The following is a 16,310-nucleotide window of genomic DNA, read 5'->3' on the forward strand; positions in this document are numbered from 1 at the left end:
ATTCCAATTCACCTTTAACAAAATCAACACAATTATATAATATTTTTCAACCTAATAATTCAAAAAAGTTTCAGCACAATTATAACAATTTAAAACATATCATTTCAACCCGATTAAACTTATAGCAAAACCACATATAACATTTTTTGAAATAGTCTGAAAATTTTCAACATGATCAACCAAAACAAATAACATTTTTCCAACAACGACTATATTGTGAGGGAATAGATTAGGGTTTCAAAAGTGAATATATATATATATATTTATATATATATATAGTTATGTAATTTAGTAATATTTTATAATATGTAAAGGTAGTTTTGTAAAAATGCATTATAAACCTGCAGGGTTATCCTCCTTCGGCCCCACCCCATCCCCTGCCGGGATTTCAAATACAATCCCCCCTCCCCCTCCCTAACACACACACACACAGAGGGGGGCAAAATTGAAAAGACGAACACAATGACAAAATGAGAAAAAGTTTCATTTTGCCCTGGTCGATTTATAACCAACAAGACACACACGGCTTTCAGGGAGTTCACAAGTGCCATGGTATTTGATGGTTGATTTACTGTGACTAAAATGTCAAAGAACGGAATGATTTTAGTCCTAGCCTTTTGTCCTTAAAAGGTCAGAAAAGTTTGATAAAGACTTTGGACCTTGTGAAATATTACCTATTACTCTCCCAATTACAACTTAAAAATGAGAATTTTTTCAGTTTCTCTCTTTATATTTCATCCACCATCCTGCACCAACCAGATCACCAGTATTGGTATACTGTATACAAAATCTGCCTACATAAATTAAGGAATTGGCTCCAAAATATAATATTTTCGACAATTTAATCCAGGCTCCAACATGGTTCTCACAAGTGTATTTCAATTAATATAATCTTTTCACCATCTAAAATCTGACCCAAAGAAGAAAATTTCAAAGCACTGTATATTCTTTTATTATCAAACTAAACAAAAGTACAGTTAAAAATAGGTTAAACTTGAACAATGTGAATATCCATGGCTGTCTGAGCATTTGACAACCATGGCTGCAGACTTGAAGTCCAAATAATGAATTTTCAGGAGCAACCATAGGTAGTTGCTGATTTATTATGTCTTCCCTCCACCCCTACTCGTTGCAGTGAAATCTTCAATTAAGTATCAACCAAATTACAGAAGCCGCGTAAAGTTAGTAACTATACATGCGCCCTGCCTATTGTTGGTTCTCTACTAGAAAATGAGCAGGCTCACATTTCGCCGTGTAACCAAACTTAGATGTACAGTACTTTCTGTGTACCCCGGTAAGCTTCCCTGTCGCTGCCTTTTGGTGGTAACTTACTATCACTCTCGAGCATTCTCTGTGAACAAGCAAAAAAGAGACCACTCATTAGAATTTGACTAAAGGCTAAAGAAAATTAATAAAAGGGTGACAATGACTCACAGGAGCTGATCTTCCGAGTAGTTAGAATACCACACACAGGTCTTGCTCCATTGCTTAAACCCATAGAGTGTACATTGAGCAGTATAAATTGCAGCAGCAGCCAAAAACGAGGATGGAAATTTGAGCATCTCGTATTCCACAAGGCACAGCTCAATCAAGAAGAAAGACAAGAGTTCGAGCTGTTTTGAGATAGTAGAGAACGTCACATAATTCATTTTGCTACACAGAGGAATAAACTTATGCCACTTAATTTGATGCATTTTAATACGACTAACCTTCCTATCAGATTGGGCGGCCTTGAGAAATCTTTTCAAGAAGACATAGGGGGTTGGAACCGATATGTTAAACTGTAATGTATTTAGCATCAATTTCTCCTGCAGGAATGTGTGATAAAAATGGTCTAAATTACTTTAACATGAAGGGGAAATGCACTTAAAACCATCACTGCAATTACAAGATTAATAATTACCATTTCAAGGACTTCCGTTCTTGAGTAAGCCTTGTCTGAAATGAAAACCAAATCATCCACAACAGGGACAGAAACTTCTTCATATTTGCATGCTAAGAGCATGGCAACCAAACCTACCAACTGCAGCTTCTTTCTCACCACTGATTGCTGAGCTAAAAATCTATCTATAAGATTAACAGTCAGAAATAATGTCTCGTCCCTGAGCTCAAACTTGTAGTGTACCTGTTGATTTAACTGGATTAGTGGTTGCATGGAATTTATACAACATTTTATGCTAACCATGTTAAATCAAACACCATATGTAACAACTTATCATAAAAGGTGCTATTTTAATAGAGAACGTTTAATATACCTCAACAAGCCAGTCAATTAGTATCGCCCTCATCTTCTCATTGACGTCAAATTGTTGAGCCATATAGTTTGGTGAGACACGGCTAGAATTCTGCATACAGTGAGGGTTGTTTAGTCATCAAATCAAGGTGTCCATTGATGCATCTCCTTAATTAACAAACTTCTTTTCTCAATCCAACTAGAAGCATTTGGCACCAAAGGTTTGTTAACAAATTCACATTTCTTACTACATCCTTTGCTCATTTTTTCCCCTGAGCCTATAGATCAAAGCTTCCCACTTGTTTAATTCAAACATATTTTATTATAAAAAGGAAGGAATAGCGAAAGGCTAACATCAGGTAACTTTGTGCTCTAAGACGACAGGTTGGTAATGAAAGGCAATTTACTAAGAAAGCGCAACTCTATTAGCCCTTTATTGGGAAAAAGTTGGAAGAGGGGAGAGAAAGAAAGGTTGCCTAGTGGATAATTTCTAAATATTTCCAAACAGAACATTATGAAATAATATCACTTAAAAAGTAAAAACCAAAAAAATTATAACAAATTCGAAATTCTAACTATTCAGTAATTTTGATCATTCCTATTCTTGCGTAACACCATTTACATTTGGTATCATAACTTGTAAAACATCTTAATAAAGGCTTCTGCCACGCGCTATTTTTCTTAGCATGGTAGTAATACTTTGAAATTACAATACAGATGTGCATCCAAAATCGTGTTGAATTAAGGTAAAGGGTGTAAAAGGCCAAAAGGATTAAAGGTTAACCAGAAAGAATTGGAGTGGTCAGTTGAGAATTAAGGGTATTAGCATAAAAAAGGGGGGTAAAATGTTTGAAATGTGCAAAGCATATTGACTTACTGAAAATTTTTGGGCATCTAAAATTCACCAAGACTTGTATCAAATCCAGAATCTTCAAAAAAACAGAAGCTTATATACAAAAGAAAAACCCTAGGCATGGAATGTGGAACTATATGCATATGATCAATTCGTTCACCTCCAATTTCCTGTAGTAGGCATAGAGATCTTCGACATAGTCAACAACTGCAAGTGGGTTCTTGGCGTCAAAACTGTCTATATCCATAATGGGCTCTTCAAATATATCCTCCATTTCGACCTCCTCCTATGTAATTTCACGCACCATTTATTAGATTTGCAGACCAACTACCCGTCTCGGATCAATGTAGAGAAGTAGAGGATGTGGGATACATACCATCTGCTCCTTCTCACTGAGTACTCCATCCGTTTGTTCCAAGAACATTGCCACAGGCTGGTCTGTAGTTGTCTTGTCTTCTTCCACATCTGTTATTGGACTATCTTCCCAAATACTAAAATCCTTATCTGATAGATTTGGTTTCTTAGTTTCCTGTTTAACATTGTACCATCATCCTCACATAAGTTTGAATAAGGAATTGTTCATGACTCTGTGTGTGAGATAGAGAGAGAGAGAGAGAGAATGTGTGTGTGTGTGTGAGAGAGAGAGAGAGAGAGTACCTGCGAATGAGGTTGATGTGTGCTTGTTATTTGAGCTGCGAATGTCCTATATAAAAGTAAAACAGACCCAAATTAGAACAAGTTGAAGATAAGATTTAGATCCAAAATACAAAGAAGAGAGCGAAGGATCATATTAGAACCTTGTGATTGGTCGCTGGGCTAAATTGGGAGGGTTCTTATCACAGATTACACTTTTTCTGAGAACAAATATTGATCAAATTAGTTATTATCAAAAACAGAAAAAGAAAAAGAAAAATTACAGTGAAAAAATTCAGATCAGAGTAGTGAGAGTACTCTAACAAGACTCTCTTGTTAACAACACAAGGGTATGAAGGAGCTCCAGCTAAATTTTGGTTAATCGCGCTTAAAGCTCTTCGCTTGTGCCTGATCTCCACTCCAAATTTTCTGATACCCATTTCATTTCCTCCTCCTATCAAACAGAAAAAGCAAAGAATTCAAAAACCCAATTCAAAAAGTTGAATTTTGCAGCAGATTCAAAGTTGAATGTGGTGAAAAGAAATGTTCAATCTGAGCTACATGTGTGGATCAGGTTTGATGAGTTACCTTGTGAGGTTGTGGGTTTAATCAAACCGAAATTGTTCTCATCTGATAAATCCATTTTATCTGAGTATTCGGAGATAAATCACAGCCAATAACAGAGATCTATCACCTCTTCAACAAGCACACACTGTATCAAACCCAAGAGCGTAGATTGCCAGCATCTAAAACCCTAAATCTACAAACTGGGTTTGTTGAGAAGAAGAAGAAGAACAGAGAATTTAAGTGAAGTGGACTTGGAGGCGGAAATAGTGGGTATTTGTCTCCTGCCTGATGCCCCTTTTTTCAAACCCAACGGCTAATGAAATGTGGCCACTTGATATCATACGGTGGGCAACAATCTTGAACTTAAGTTTGATTCTAACGGTAACCTAGTTGACAACGGGGCATGTGGTGGTGTTGCTTTCAAATTGATTTGAGTTGTGTTAAATTGTTAAATAATTGAATCCATTTTTGGGTTGCTTTTTAATAACGCTCTCTCTTGCTCACTTGGCCTTTGGTAGGGTCTCATCTATTAGGCTCCTCCCCCAACTCGGGCGGGTTCACCTCAAAGTAAACCCAGTTGCTATATCTAGGTAACTATGTGTAACCAAAATTATTTACTGTGTGTAACGGAGAAGAAGCGTGTAATTTTTAATTCAGAGAAATCCAACAAGACCCAAGGGGCTGTGATCAGAGAGCTTATCTTGTGTCTTATTTGGTCTCTCCGAATGAGAGAGCATCAAAGCAAAAAATAAAAAATAAAACACCAAATTTACACTGTCGTCGTCTTTTTTATGAATAAAATTCTCCTTTATTCTAAACAGATGTGTTAAGCTTACAACGTATAAACAATTGAACTAGGATTAGTCAATTGACAATTTACCACACTAATCAACCAAGGATTAATGCAAGATTAGGTGTTTGCTTAATTCAGTTCTTGAGAATAATTTTCTATCCTAACATGAATGGAAAAAAAAAATAGTTCTTTGAAATCAGATAGGTTTATATGTAATGAAGTCCAATTCAATTCATGGTTCTCCAAATTTTACCTATAACCAACCAATACAACTTCAAAACTGTAGGGCGTTCAAGCTTTCCATATTGTGTATTGTATATGTATGAATCTCCTACATGGGGCCATACCATCTGAATATGGACTCCTTACGCTAATACAAAACACTGCAGTGTGGCAAAACCTTTTCTTTCCTTCTCTGAAGATGGTGGCAAACCTAATCAAATATTGCAGCCGGGATGCCACCCATTTTTAACAAAGAACGGAATTTGAAAAAAAAAAAAAGCAGGAAAAAAAAAAAAGTTTCATCTTTTGGGGGAGGAGGATATATATATATATATATATATATATAAGAAGAAGAAGAGAATGAACATCAATTTGCATAAATGAAGAGGGGTATACAAATGCTAGGTCAGAAAGCAATTATATTCTGAGTCAATGCCAAAAATTATACAAGGAAACTGCTGCTGGAACAAATAAGGTTGATAACTATCATGGGGAAAATTCTACTAAAATAGAAGTGTGTGTGGATCATTTGAACTCAAATCAATTAAAAAAAACACCTCCATATCACACCAAGTATAGGAATGCATTATGCCTTGATCCAATCTCAAACCTAAAAGTACATCAAAATCCAAGGCTGAATAACTTGTTTGAACCAGTCATTCAGTACATAAAGCTACTCAAAAAGTTATCCAAAGGTAATGCAAGTACATATGTTATTCAAACTTAAAATAATCTAACAGCCAAAAAGAAGGCATTATGTTACAATGAATGAGAATGTGTTATAGAACAAGGGACGCTGCCATAAGCCCTGGAATTTGTTGTACACCTACGGAAGAAATGCAAGATTTAGTAGAATAAAGAAACCAAAAAAAAAAAAAAAAAGAAAAAGAAAAGGTGAGAAGGTAAATGAAACTTACCTATCAGTTGTCTAATTGGTGGTGATATACTGTCCTAAAAGATAATTAAATTTACAACAGACAAAGATGCATTCACTTGAAGAGACTAGAAAGCAGTGACCGACTTCTTTTCTCCGTAGTTATTTCTTGTTTATGTTTCTCATTCTTCTCTCTAACCCCATTCTGCTGTTTTTTATCTTCCAACAGCCCTTCCTGCTGCTCAATCCTCACCTGTGATAAATGACACTTCTTAACTGCCCCGTGCTGCTTCTTAGACAGATGACAATTCTCCTTCTCTAACACCGTCAAATGATTCTCATCCCTCTCCAGACACTTTTTATTGTCAACCACCTTCCGCAAGATTTCTGTCACCTCCATAGGCACTAATCGACATTTCTCCTTCTCTAACATCTTCAAATGCTTCTCATCCCTCTCCTGGCACTTTTTATTGTCAGCCACCTTCCGCAAGATTTCTGTCACCTCCGATGGCAGTAATCGATAGTTATTCTCTAATGCACTTTCCTGCGTTGTAATAATCTCCTCTGGTGGTAAATGGCATGTCTCAATCCCTTGCTGTGACACACAGTGACTGTTATTCTTAACCTCCTTGCTATGCTTCTTAGCCACCTCTGGCGGTTGTTTGTCCTTGAATGTCTCTTGTTTCTTATCCACCTCCTCAGACTTTTTATTCACAACTGCCTTCTGTTTCTTAGCAATTCCCTGCTCTGAAAGTTCGCATTCTTTCCCAACCAATTTATGCTTCTTGGCCCTCACTTGCTGTTCGACATTTGATGGTGACATGCTGCGTTTTTTATTCTCCTTTCCAAAATTGTAACCCACTTCATGATCAGAACGTGCTAGGTCGCAACTCTCCCCAAACATCTCTCCCTTGTGTTTAGAATCAAATGTGTGCAGGTGATTTTTTTCCTCCTTCACAACTGTACTCACTTGTACAACTTCACTGCTCAAACTGTCTACAATAACTTTGCCAAGAACAAACCTTGTCTCAGTCAAAATTCCCTTCCCAAGCAAGTGATAATCAATCTCAAAACTTTGCCTTCCCATCTTATAAGATTCAGCATCATGGGTCAAAACACTAAAAAGTTCGGCAACTCTTGTCCCCATTTTGTTGGATACAAATACCTAAAAAAAAAAAAAAAAAACAAATGATTTTAACTGTCATCAAATAAATAATTAAACCATATACTAGTAATGCATCAGTATGTGTGAACACTGTATATATCCCAACAAACACTGCAAAAAATCTTCCCATCATGTTTATGGCAACTAGATGCCAAGTAAGGAGGACAATGAAATAATCCCAAAAAACAATGCAAAAAATTCTTCCCATCAAGGCAAGTAGATACCAAATAAGGAGGACAATGAAACAATCCAAATGGATTATATTCCTGACCTGCCCTTAGAGCCAAGGTGGGGTGTGGATATTCCAGAACAGGATCAAGGTGAGCCAATAATTTTTTGACTGCACAATAGAGTTCTTAGAATTTGCCTGATACTGGGCTACATTGTGATCACCATGCAGGCATTACCAAAATTGATATTTGGTAGTTCAGATTGCCCTTGGACGTGGCAACTATCAGATATGGATATTTGGGGCAACCTTTATCCTACCTTAATGAGGCGCAGCGAGAATTGCAAGACAATTTCTTAAGTAAATTGAAAGCAATACATTTAAAAGTACCTAATAATTAGTAAATTGAAATATGTAGCTAGTAGCATTCATTTTCATGATAAAATGAGCTGTCAAATAATTATTTCACATCTAACAATCGAAGTGGTTTAATTGAGATATATTCTCATTATCTGAGATTTTATCATATCTAATATAAAACTGCAGGCAAAATAAAATGGTAGCTGTATAAGCTCAATTGCTCAACAAAATATTTGTAGCAAAGGACCATAAGTTAGATGTATAATGCATTGATACATCTCTCACTTACCAAAAAAAAAAATGTGTCGATACATCTTCCAGGTTCCAAATTTGAATTTGTAAAGTTTGCTCCTACTTCCAAATACTCCGTGCTACTTTAAAAATTAATAATAGTTAGGTTTATTCTATGACATAAATAAATGGTGTCAAATTGTGACCAGTGTAATAGTTAGGTTTATTCTATGACAAACAAATTGTGTCAGGAAAATTCTTGTTCAGGGGAGACAGACTACAAACACAACCACAGGGAGACACTGTAAAGGCTCTCTTTGATTTTAAAGTACTTAAAAACACCAGTGCATTTTCAAATAGAAAGCTCAAAGTTTATTCTTTTTATTAAAAAACTCCCAAAAGAGTCGTTGGGTGGTGTCATATACATAAATGCTATACTTGTCATATCGTGTTTTAGTTCTGGAAGACAGTTTGTGAGAAAACAATATGTGATACCCAATGTTTACTATATATACATACATACATATATATAAAGAACCTATGGTTTAGATATAACACGCCCAAACTTTAAGATTTAAATACAATCCATACTCTAAGTATGCCATAATGTGTGTGTTTTTTTCAGACCGATTATCTCCTCCTATCCAGTAATGGAAACAATAACTATATATACAAATTGATAGTTTTCATATCATCGAGATAGTCACAATCCAAAATTGCATGAAAGTATGCATAATATGCATGTGCAATAAATGACAAAGGCCAGATGATGACAAACATGGTACGTATTTGCAGATGTATTTATGCAATGAAAAGATGACTACCAAATTTTTTTTATATAAGCATAAAAGATGACTATCAATCAAGTCAATAAGGCCGCTTCTTCCAGCCTCTAGCATACATGATTAACATATTGCGCTAATGGACAGGATTTGGCAACCAAAGAAGTGAGACAGCTAATTCACCAGTGACTAAAATCTCAGGGATGATGGCAGGCACTTGCTTCACTGTCTGATGAAAAATTAAGATGATGTGGACCATGGTTTGAAGACAAAACAGAGAAGTCAATAGCTACCGTGTGGTCAAATATTAATCTAAAAATACCACTATAAAAGGTCCAGGCAACCTTAGACACGTGATACGAAATCCATGTCAAGCTTAACTACTCTTTGGTTCTTTAGTGTTGGAAAATTTATCTTATTAAAACCAAAAATTAGATTAATTACCGAACCAGAACATTGTAAATCTGGGAATTTGGCCATTATTTCTTGAAGGCTGTTTGTCTCAGTCAAGGCACCTATAGAGTGTTGCGCTAGCAATGCCAGTTGAGAAACTCTTTCTGCAAGATCATCTGATAGGTAATCACAATTTTCTGAAATTTCAGGTACAAAACTAATAGATGCTCGAGCATGTTCACGTGCAAATTTAACACCTTCATTCCACTTTCCATGATACAAAACAGAAGCAAAAGTCCAAACCACAAAAGCATGTTGGGGTTTCATCACCAATGCCAGGTGAAATGCCAAAAGTCCAACCCTGTCCCATGCACATAAACAAAGTCATTCAACAGCCTCTCAAACAGAGAATAACAGGGAAATATAAGAACAAACATATCCCATGGTCTAGGCAAAATGCAACTAAAACAAAGCGTAGACCATATGATGGTCCCAAAAAATAATAATAAATGAAAAGAAGATGACACTTTGTAATCCACTTTCTCTATAAGCTTGCAAAAAGGCACTTCTGGTATCTTAAGCAAGGTGAGAAATCACTCGATACAATGAGTAAGGTCATCTAAAAATGCTAGATGTTGATTAAGATAAAACACTTCATCAAGCAAATCCATCACAATCAATATAAGCTGCCCCCAAATGTAGAAAGAGATTTTGGGTTTTCCAATGGACAAATTTGAAAACCATTTATTTAATTTCCTAAATGTATATTATCACAAAATGTGAATTTACAATAGGATTATGCATCGACTGATCAGGGAAAGAAACAACAAAGCTTAACTTAGGGGTTTCTGAAACCATAGAAAGATGACAAATTTTTATAATATGCTAAAAGAAAAAAAAAAAAAAAAAAAAGAGAGAGAAACAACAAAGTGAAATAATGTTCCAAAGGATGAAGAACATAAATTTTATAGTGATCAAGAAAGATCAAGGGACAAAAGACAGTAAAAGAACAAGGATGACAAAACACTGAACGGACATATCAGCAAGTTGCCTGATCTGGGAATCCAATGAGAAGAATCTATTTACGTACACAGATTCTATGAATAAACAGTAAAATTTGTTGTATTATTACAACTATAGATTTTATGGAGGCAAATATCATGAGACTTGGAAGATTCTGGTACGCATAGTGATAGTGAGGTCATGAAAACAGTAACCTTGTTAGGTAAACTAAAAGTTCAACTCACCACAAAGTGGAATCTGAAGGTCGGTCACAAGTAACCACCTTATCCAAATGAAAAAACAGTCTCTGCAGAGGAAAAAACTGTTATTAAAAACTAGGCTTGTTTAACAGGAAAGCAACTGATAGAAAGGGGTTAAATAATGAAAGACGCAAGGCCATCAAAACTAATATAAACGGATATATTAGGATTAGACCTGAAACAAGCAAGCTCAATAGGTCATAACAGAAACAGTAAGCATACACATAGGGAAGGGCCATGTGTTAATATTTCACAAAGAATTTACATGGGAAATAAAGTTTACCATCAACATCACGGAACTTTCACTGGATTGCTTAGTGGCCTGTTTGGCAAGGTATGCCGCCTGTAATCAAAGAAGTGTTTCAGATATATGCTTGCCTTCAACAAAAACAACAACAACAAAAGAGACTTACATGAAATGGAAACAAAATCTCAAGCAGGTTGAATCTCTGAAGTAAACGGAGAGAAGGCTCAGCGGCTCCATAAGACAGCATATAATTCACCTCCATCATTATCCTAGACTGGATAAGTAAAGGATTCATTATGTATATGATGAAGAATTCATCTTTAAAAAACATTTACTTGGACAACAATGCCGGCCCAAGGGGGAAGCTACTAAAGAGTTCCTTTTAATCAGTTACAATACATGTTTGAGAGAGAGAGAGAGAGAGGGGGGGGGGGGGGGGGGGGGGGGGGAGGGACAACAGACAAAAGAAACATGTACAAAAAGGGATAAATTGCTAAAAAAATACCTAAATACAAAATTCAAGTGACATGGTATTCTTGTTAAACTATTCTAGAAGTACCTTAGATAAGCATCTAAGAGATGGAGAGAGTTCACATATGGCAGTCTCAATCTCCTTTGAAAAAGACAAGCCAAGACGAGCTGCAATTCTCACGCCCCGCAAGATTCTTGCTGAATTGAAGAGTGTAGTTAAAATTCTCTGTTGATGTTGTGGTGATAATGGATCTATATATAAAAGATGGATAAACATACCACAATCCTCTCTAAATGACAACTGAGCAGGGATCAATGTTTGTAGCTGAATGCATATCATGAAAAAACCTTAGTAAACTTCCAATAACACAAACCGAAATTGATTGCATCAACAGGTTTCTCAACTGAAGTACGAAGTGGTACCTTTAAGGACCTTAAATCCATCATTCCATTAGCATAATCATAGATTCTATTCACAAAAGGGTCGAAGAATAAACTGCTCCACGATTTCAAAAACAGAGTTAGATGGCATCCAACTGACTTGAAAAAAATTCAGACAATAAAAATAAGTATTTCTTTTTTAAATATCAGCAGAATGGTTGACAAATGAAACCAGTCCTCTATGTATAACCTACAACTTCAGAACTACAGAAAAACACACACACACACATATATATATATAAACACACATATAAAAAGAACCTGTTAATTGTGAAGTCTCGATCCATGGAATTCCTCCAGAGAACAAGATCCTTTTTGTCGCAGCCACCTGGTATTTGAGAGAGAAGAACATCTTCCTTTTTTATAGCATGTTGTGCCACTGTTTCAAAACTAGAAACCTGGTAAAATATCATACAAAGTACATAATGAACCCAGGTCTGGATAAAAAATAAAGACAGCAGTGTAATTAGTAGCCCAGAGAGAAACCATACAGAAGGTCCTAACATAATAACCAGATGTAGCAACCTACCTCAATTACCAAACCTCTCACATGCACCATACATATAGGAAATCGCCGTCCAACAATTTCGGCACGATGAAATTGCTTCTTGATCTGCAAAATAGTATATAAGCAGCATAAACTCTTTGCAGCTCAACATGCAAAAGGTTTCTTGAAATACTATCTGACTTGAAAGGAGGACACAACTGAATCTTTATCTAAACAATTATCAGTTGGTGGCCCCAATGCCAGTTACAGAGAGTCTAAAACAGCATCACAAAACCTGTTTAAGTTTAGCTGTGGTGATCACATCGAAATCTTTGGGTATTTTATTTAGGAGTAAATCTCTAACACAGCCACCCACCAAGTATGCTTCAAATCCTGCATTTTATACAAATCTTTAGAAACAGAGACCGTAAAAGAAATAAAGAATTACTAGTAAAAATACACCTGTACAACAAGAACATAATAAGAGAGGCACACAAATAATATGTGATTACAGTCTTCTACTCTCAGGGGAACATCGTGATCCATTAGGAAGAGGGCATTGTGAGATCAAAGCACTTTATCAGCCTTGCAATATCACACACAGTGAAATATGTGAAATCTAGCATCAAGTTGACAAGTTGTGGACTTTTAAATGGAAGCCCCTTGAAGTTATTTCCCTTAAAATTCCTTTAAAAGAATTTCAATCTAAACTAAGAAAAGAGGTAGAGCCCCATGTGAAAAAAATAGAGACTGGGCTAATAATGACTCTTGAAAAAAGAAAGTGCAGCCATAAATCAAGACTTTCAAACTATATAGCAAAAGAAAATTCAAAGACGAATGATTAATCAAAGCACAATACCATGATCTAACACTACACCAACTCATAGGATTGAACTTATATCCATTGCCCTTTACAAAAATAAAAAATAAAAGGAAAAAAAGGAAAAAAAAATGAATAAATCTACTTGGAATAGAAAAGGAGAAATGATGTCAGAGGTAACCACTCTGCACTATGGATACCCAAACAACTCTGAACTTAAATAAGAACATCTTCAGACGTTGAAAAAGGGTAAGATTACCAAAGCTTGAGATGAGGGTATTAATTATTAATTGGTTATCTTATAGTATTAAATAAAACCCAGTCCATTTACACGGGAAGAAAGATACAGGAGCCAGTGGAGCTGCTTGTTAACTATGACATTGCAGTGAACAATAATTTTAAAACAAAAACACAGCAACTGAACTTGGAACCAATTTAAATATATCTCAAAGCATGTAGGATGACCACCCACGAAGTGGCAATAACGGCGAAAATCATGACACAAATATAACTTAATATCACCTTCTCTGCGAAGAATATTCAGAACAATCGACGACTCCCGAGAGATCATTGATCGGTCTATCCCAACGGTCCTTGAATCAACCTTCGTCCATTTTGAAACGTCAATTTGACCTGCACCATTGTCATAATTGATAGTTTAACTTTCACATTCAGATATAAGAAACTTATAAACAAACCTAGAAACATTAACATGTAGAAAACAAGACAGATGGACAATCATGTATTGTAAATTGACTCTGATAAGAGCAGATACAAGAATGTACCTCTTATTCAACTTTTGCAAAATTCAAGTGTATATGTACCTTGCTGGAGCATAGAATAAGAATAAGAATCATCATCAGAATTGTATTGAGCTTGAATCTCATGTTCGATCAATGTATGGTTAAATCTCTGAGACATGAGAAATGTATATTGTCAGGTACGTGTTCGAATAAATGCCACAAACAAGATATATACATATACGTACATATTTTATATATATGTAGAGAGAGAAAGAGACCTGTAACGTGAGTATGGCTTTCAGGCGAGATAACAAGGCATTGCCTCTGAAGGATATCGCCATGGAACATCACAATTCACAAGCATGGCCAGAACAGTGTCATTCGAGAAGGAACAAAGGGTAGGCGCGCAGTAAAGTACGGTTCAATGTGTCCACAGGTCGTTCACGGCCAGACCTAGTCGTTTTATGTCGCTTTTTATTTCTTTTATATATATATAAATATACAGTGGCACACACGAGGATTTTTCACACACGATCTTTTTTGACGTTTTACAATCCTACTTTTAGAAATGAGATATCTTATTTATCCTCTCAGCTAAATTAATAATTTTTTTTAAAATCATCTATTTAGCTGAGATTATTAATAAATAGTTTTTTTTAATTTTTTTTTTTTCTTCTTTTTTGAGAAAATGGAGTCATGTATGAAAGCAACTAACGTGCCATTTATGAAAAATGTGTAGAATTTATAAACAGATAGTGCTGTGTCACTTCAAATCATTCATACACAATAATTTAGAGTTTGTTTATGGTACTGACTTCTTTAAAGTTTGAACAAATTATTTATGACAAAGTATTTGATTTTTATTACTTTGATATTTCTTGAAATTTGAGGTGTGTGTTAAACGACACTCTTGTTGTCAATAAAAATATAAAAAATAACAAAGTTGACATTTTCATGTATTAAAAGACCTTAATAACTTTATATTTTGACATGAAATGAAAAAAAAAAAAAAATCATAAAATACAACTGAAATATAAAATATTAATTTCCATATCAATTTTATATACAGAGTAATAAGTTTTACAATATATATACATACATATATATATATATATATATATATATATATATATATATATTAATAACATTTGATTGGGTTTTTTTATGGGTTGATTAGATTTTTTTTTTTTTAAATATATATATATATATATTATAAGTTAATAATACTGCGTTCACCATAAAAAGGTAATTTGACCAAAAAAAATTATATTGAACTATTATTGAAGTAGATAATAGTATTGAAGATGTTTCACACAGTTTAGAATATATCAAGTAATAAAAGTTAATCTTGCTCAAATTTTATGAAAAGTTAGGGGTATACTTGATTTGTAATTCATATGTTTTTAGATAAATATATTTTATAATTATGAGAAGATAATTTTCTGTTATTTAAATTATTAAGAACTATTTTCAAAGTTAAAAATCAAGCATGCCCTGTGCCTTTTTCTATCTTGATATTGTACCCAAACTAGTTATTGTACAATTGATCAAACTTTAATATGAAACTTTATATTTTTCAAATGATAAATTTTTTAAAACGGGATGAAATAAACAAATTTCTATTGAAATATATATTATATCTATATAATATATTATACATATATGTTATATTCCTTTTCCCATTAGCATATATTGTAATATATGTTATAATATATGTTATTGAAATTATATTTCAATAATGTCAACTTTCAAAACTACCTCACGAGTAAATTTTTTAGATTTTAGGTGACTATTTTTACACAATTATAATTTATATCCCTTTTATAATGACATTTTCTTCCTTCGTTTATGATGTCATATATTATAAAATATAAGAATATTGTTAGTGAAATTAGTAATAAAAGTGTTTTAATCAATATTATTATCAAAAAAATTTAAAATATTTGGTAAACAATTATTCATATATTGCCAAACACTTTAATTGTTTTTACTGACATCAATTATATGACAACCCTATTAATAAAAGCTTTTTTAACAACAACGTAAATCCCGTCCTTAATTTATAGAAATAAAAATTAATATTTTCCTATTTAAGTTTTCTTTTTCTTTTTTATTTTTGGCTAATCAAACAAGGATAAATTTTGACCTTAACAATAAAACACAAAATAATTCAAAATGACAAAGAATGCATAGTTATGTATTTAACAATATTAGATTACATAATTATTCGATTTATTTACAATTAATTTTTGAATTCCAAGAATCCTCTATTCTCTTTTTTTAATGTTTCACATCTTTTTCTTTTTTTTTTTTAATATTTTTTAGGCAGGCACAAAAACTTTAATCCTAATTCTTGTTTTTTCTTTTTCTTGTTGAGTATTGTTCGACACCTCTATATCTATTGGGAAATTTTTTTTTTTCTCATTTTTTTACTATTTTTTTTTCAAAATTCTTTATATAATTGTTTTTCCAAATTCATTTTTATTTTACTTGTTTCAAGAGGTTTTTATTTTTATTTATTTATTTTTTTAACACTTTTTATTTATTTATTTTTTCCTTTTACC

General features: G+C 33.8%; 2 protein-coding genes across 3 annotated transcripts; both read right to left on the reverse strand.

The window, feature by feature from the left end:
* Nucleotides 1-928: 928 nt before the first annotated feature.
* LOC132286313 (G2/mitotic-specific cyclin-2-like) lies at nucleotides 929-4,641 on the reverse strand. The gene is made up of 11 exons (XM_059788632.1): nucleotides 4,308-4,641; nucleotides 4,038-4,173; nucleotides 3,884-3,940; nucleotides 3,744-3,789; nucleotides 3,463-3,615; nucleotides 3,247-3,372; nucleotides 2,256-2,345; nucleotides 1,904-2,125; nucleotides 1,710-1,808; nucleotides 1,435-1,613; nucleotides 929-1,351 (listed from the first exon to the last, which is right to left on the reverse strand). Exons 1-11 carry the CDS (start codon nucleotides 4,360-4,362, stop codon nucleotides 1,207-1,209), a joined length of 1,308 nt encoding a protein of 435 aa, XP_059644615.1. The 5' UTR covers nucleotides 4,363-4,641; the 3' UTR covers nucleotides 929-1,206.
* Nucleotides 4,642-5,865: 1,224 nt separating this feature from the next.
* On the reverse strand, nucleotides 5,866-14,221 carry LOC132283130 (uncharacterized). Of its 2 annotated transcripts, XM_059785034.1 has the most exons (15): nucleotides 14,025-14,221; nucleotides 13,828-13,915; nucleotides 13,526-13,636; nucleotides 12,479-12,576; nucleotides 12,226-12,309; nucleotides 11,958-12,094; nucleotides 11,679-11,751; nucleotides 11,535-11,580; nucleotides 11,344-11,453; nucleotides 10,951-11,058; nucleotides 10,821-10,880; nucleotides 10,523-10,584; nucleotides 9,327-9,636; nucleotides 6,219-7,340; nucleotides 5,866-6,127 (listed from the first exon to the last, which is right to left on the reverse strand). In XM_059785034.1, the coding sequence occupies exons 1-14, from the start codon at nucleotides 14,085-14,087 to the stop codon at nucleotides 6,291-6,293; spliced, it is 2,400 nt and encodes a 799-aa protein (XP_059641017.1). In that variant the 5' UTR covers nucleotides 14,088-14,221; the 3' UTR covers nucleotides 5,866-6,127; nucleotides 6,219-6,290. The 2 variants fall into 2 exon arrangements, with proteins under 2 accessions (XP_059641017.1, XP_059641018.1); XM_059785035.1 differs by lacking the exon at nucleotides 14,025-14,221 and having other exon boundaries at nucleotides 13,789-13,918.
* Between the last annotated feature and the right edge of the window lie 2,089 nt (nucleotides 14,222-16,310).

Source organism: Cornus florida, unplaced genomic scaffold, assembly GCF_030987335.1.
Source record: "Cornus florida cultivar Cherokee Brave unplaced genomic scaffold, ASM3098733v1 CherokeeBrave_3.0.0_Hap2_Chr11, whole genome shotgun sequence".
Taxonomy (NCBI): domain Eukaryota; kingdom Viridiplantae; phylum Streptophyta; class Magnoliopsida; order Cornales; family Cornaceae; genus Cornus; species Cornus florida.

Bases quoted from the DNA above. Each gene is read 5' to 3' on its own strand.
- LOC132286313 (XM_059788632.1), bottom strand. From the start codon at position 4,362: ATGGATTTATCAGATGAGAACAATTTCGGTTTGATTAAACCCACAACC. The intron at 3,616-3,743 runs GTACTCTCTCTC...AATGTTAAACAG, and splicing joins CACATCAACCTCATTCGCAG to GAAACTAAGAAACCAAATCT. The intron at 1,809-1,903 runs GTAATTATTAAT...ACATTCCTGCAG, and splicing joins GAACGGAAGTCCTTGAAATG to GAGAAATTGATGCTAAATAC.
- LOC132283130 (XM_059785034.1), bottom strand. From the start codon at position 14,087: ATGGCGATATCCTTCAGAGGCAATGCCTTGTTATCTCGCCTGAAAGCC. The intron at 12,310-12,478 runs GTTTTGTGATGC...ACTATTTTGCAG, and splicing joins CCACAGCTAAACTTAAACAG to ATCAAGAAGCAATTTCATCG. The intron at 7,341-9,326 runs GTAATTAATCTA...TTTTTTTTTTAG, and splicing joins ATTTACAATGTTCTGGTTCG to GTATTTGTATCCAACAAAAT.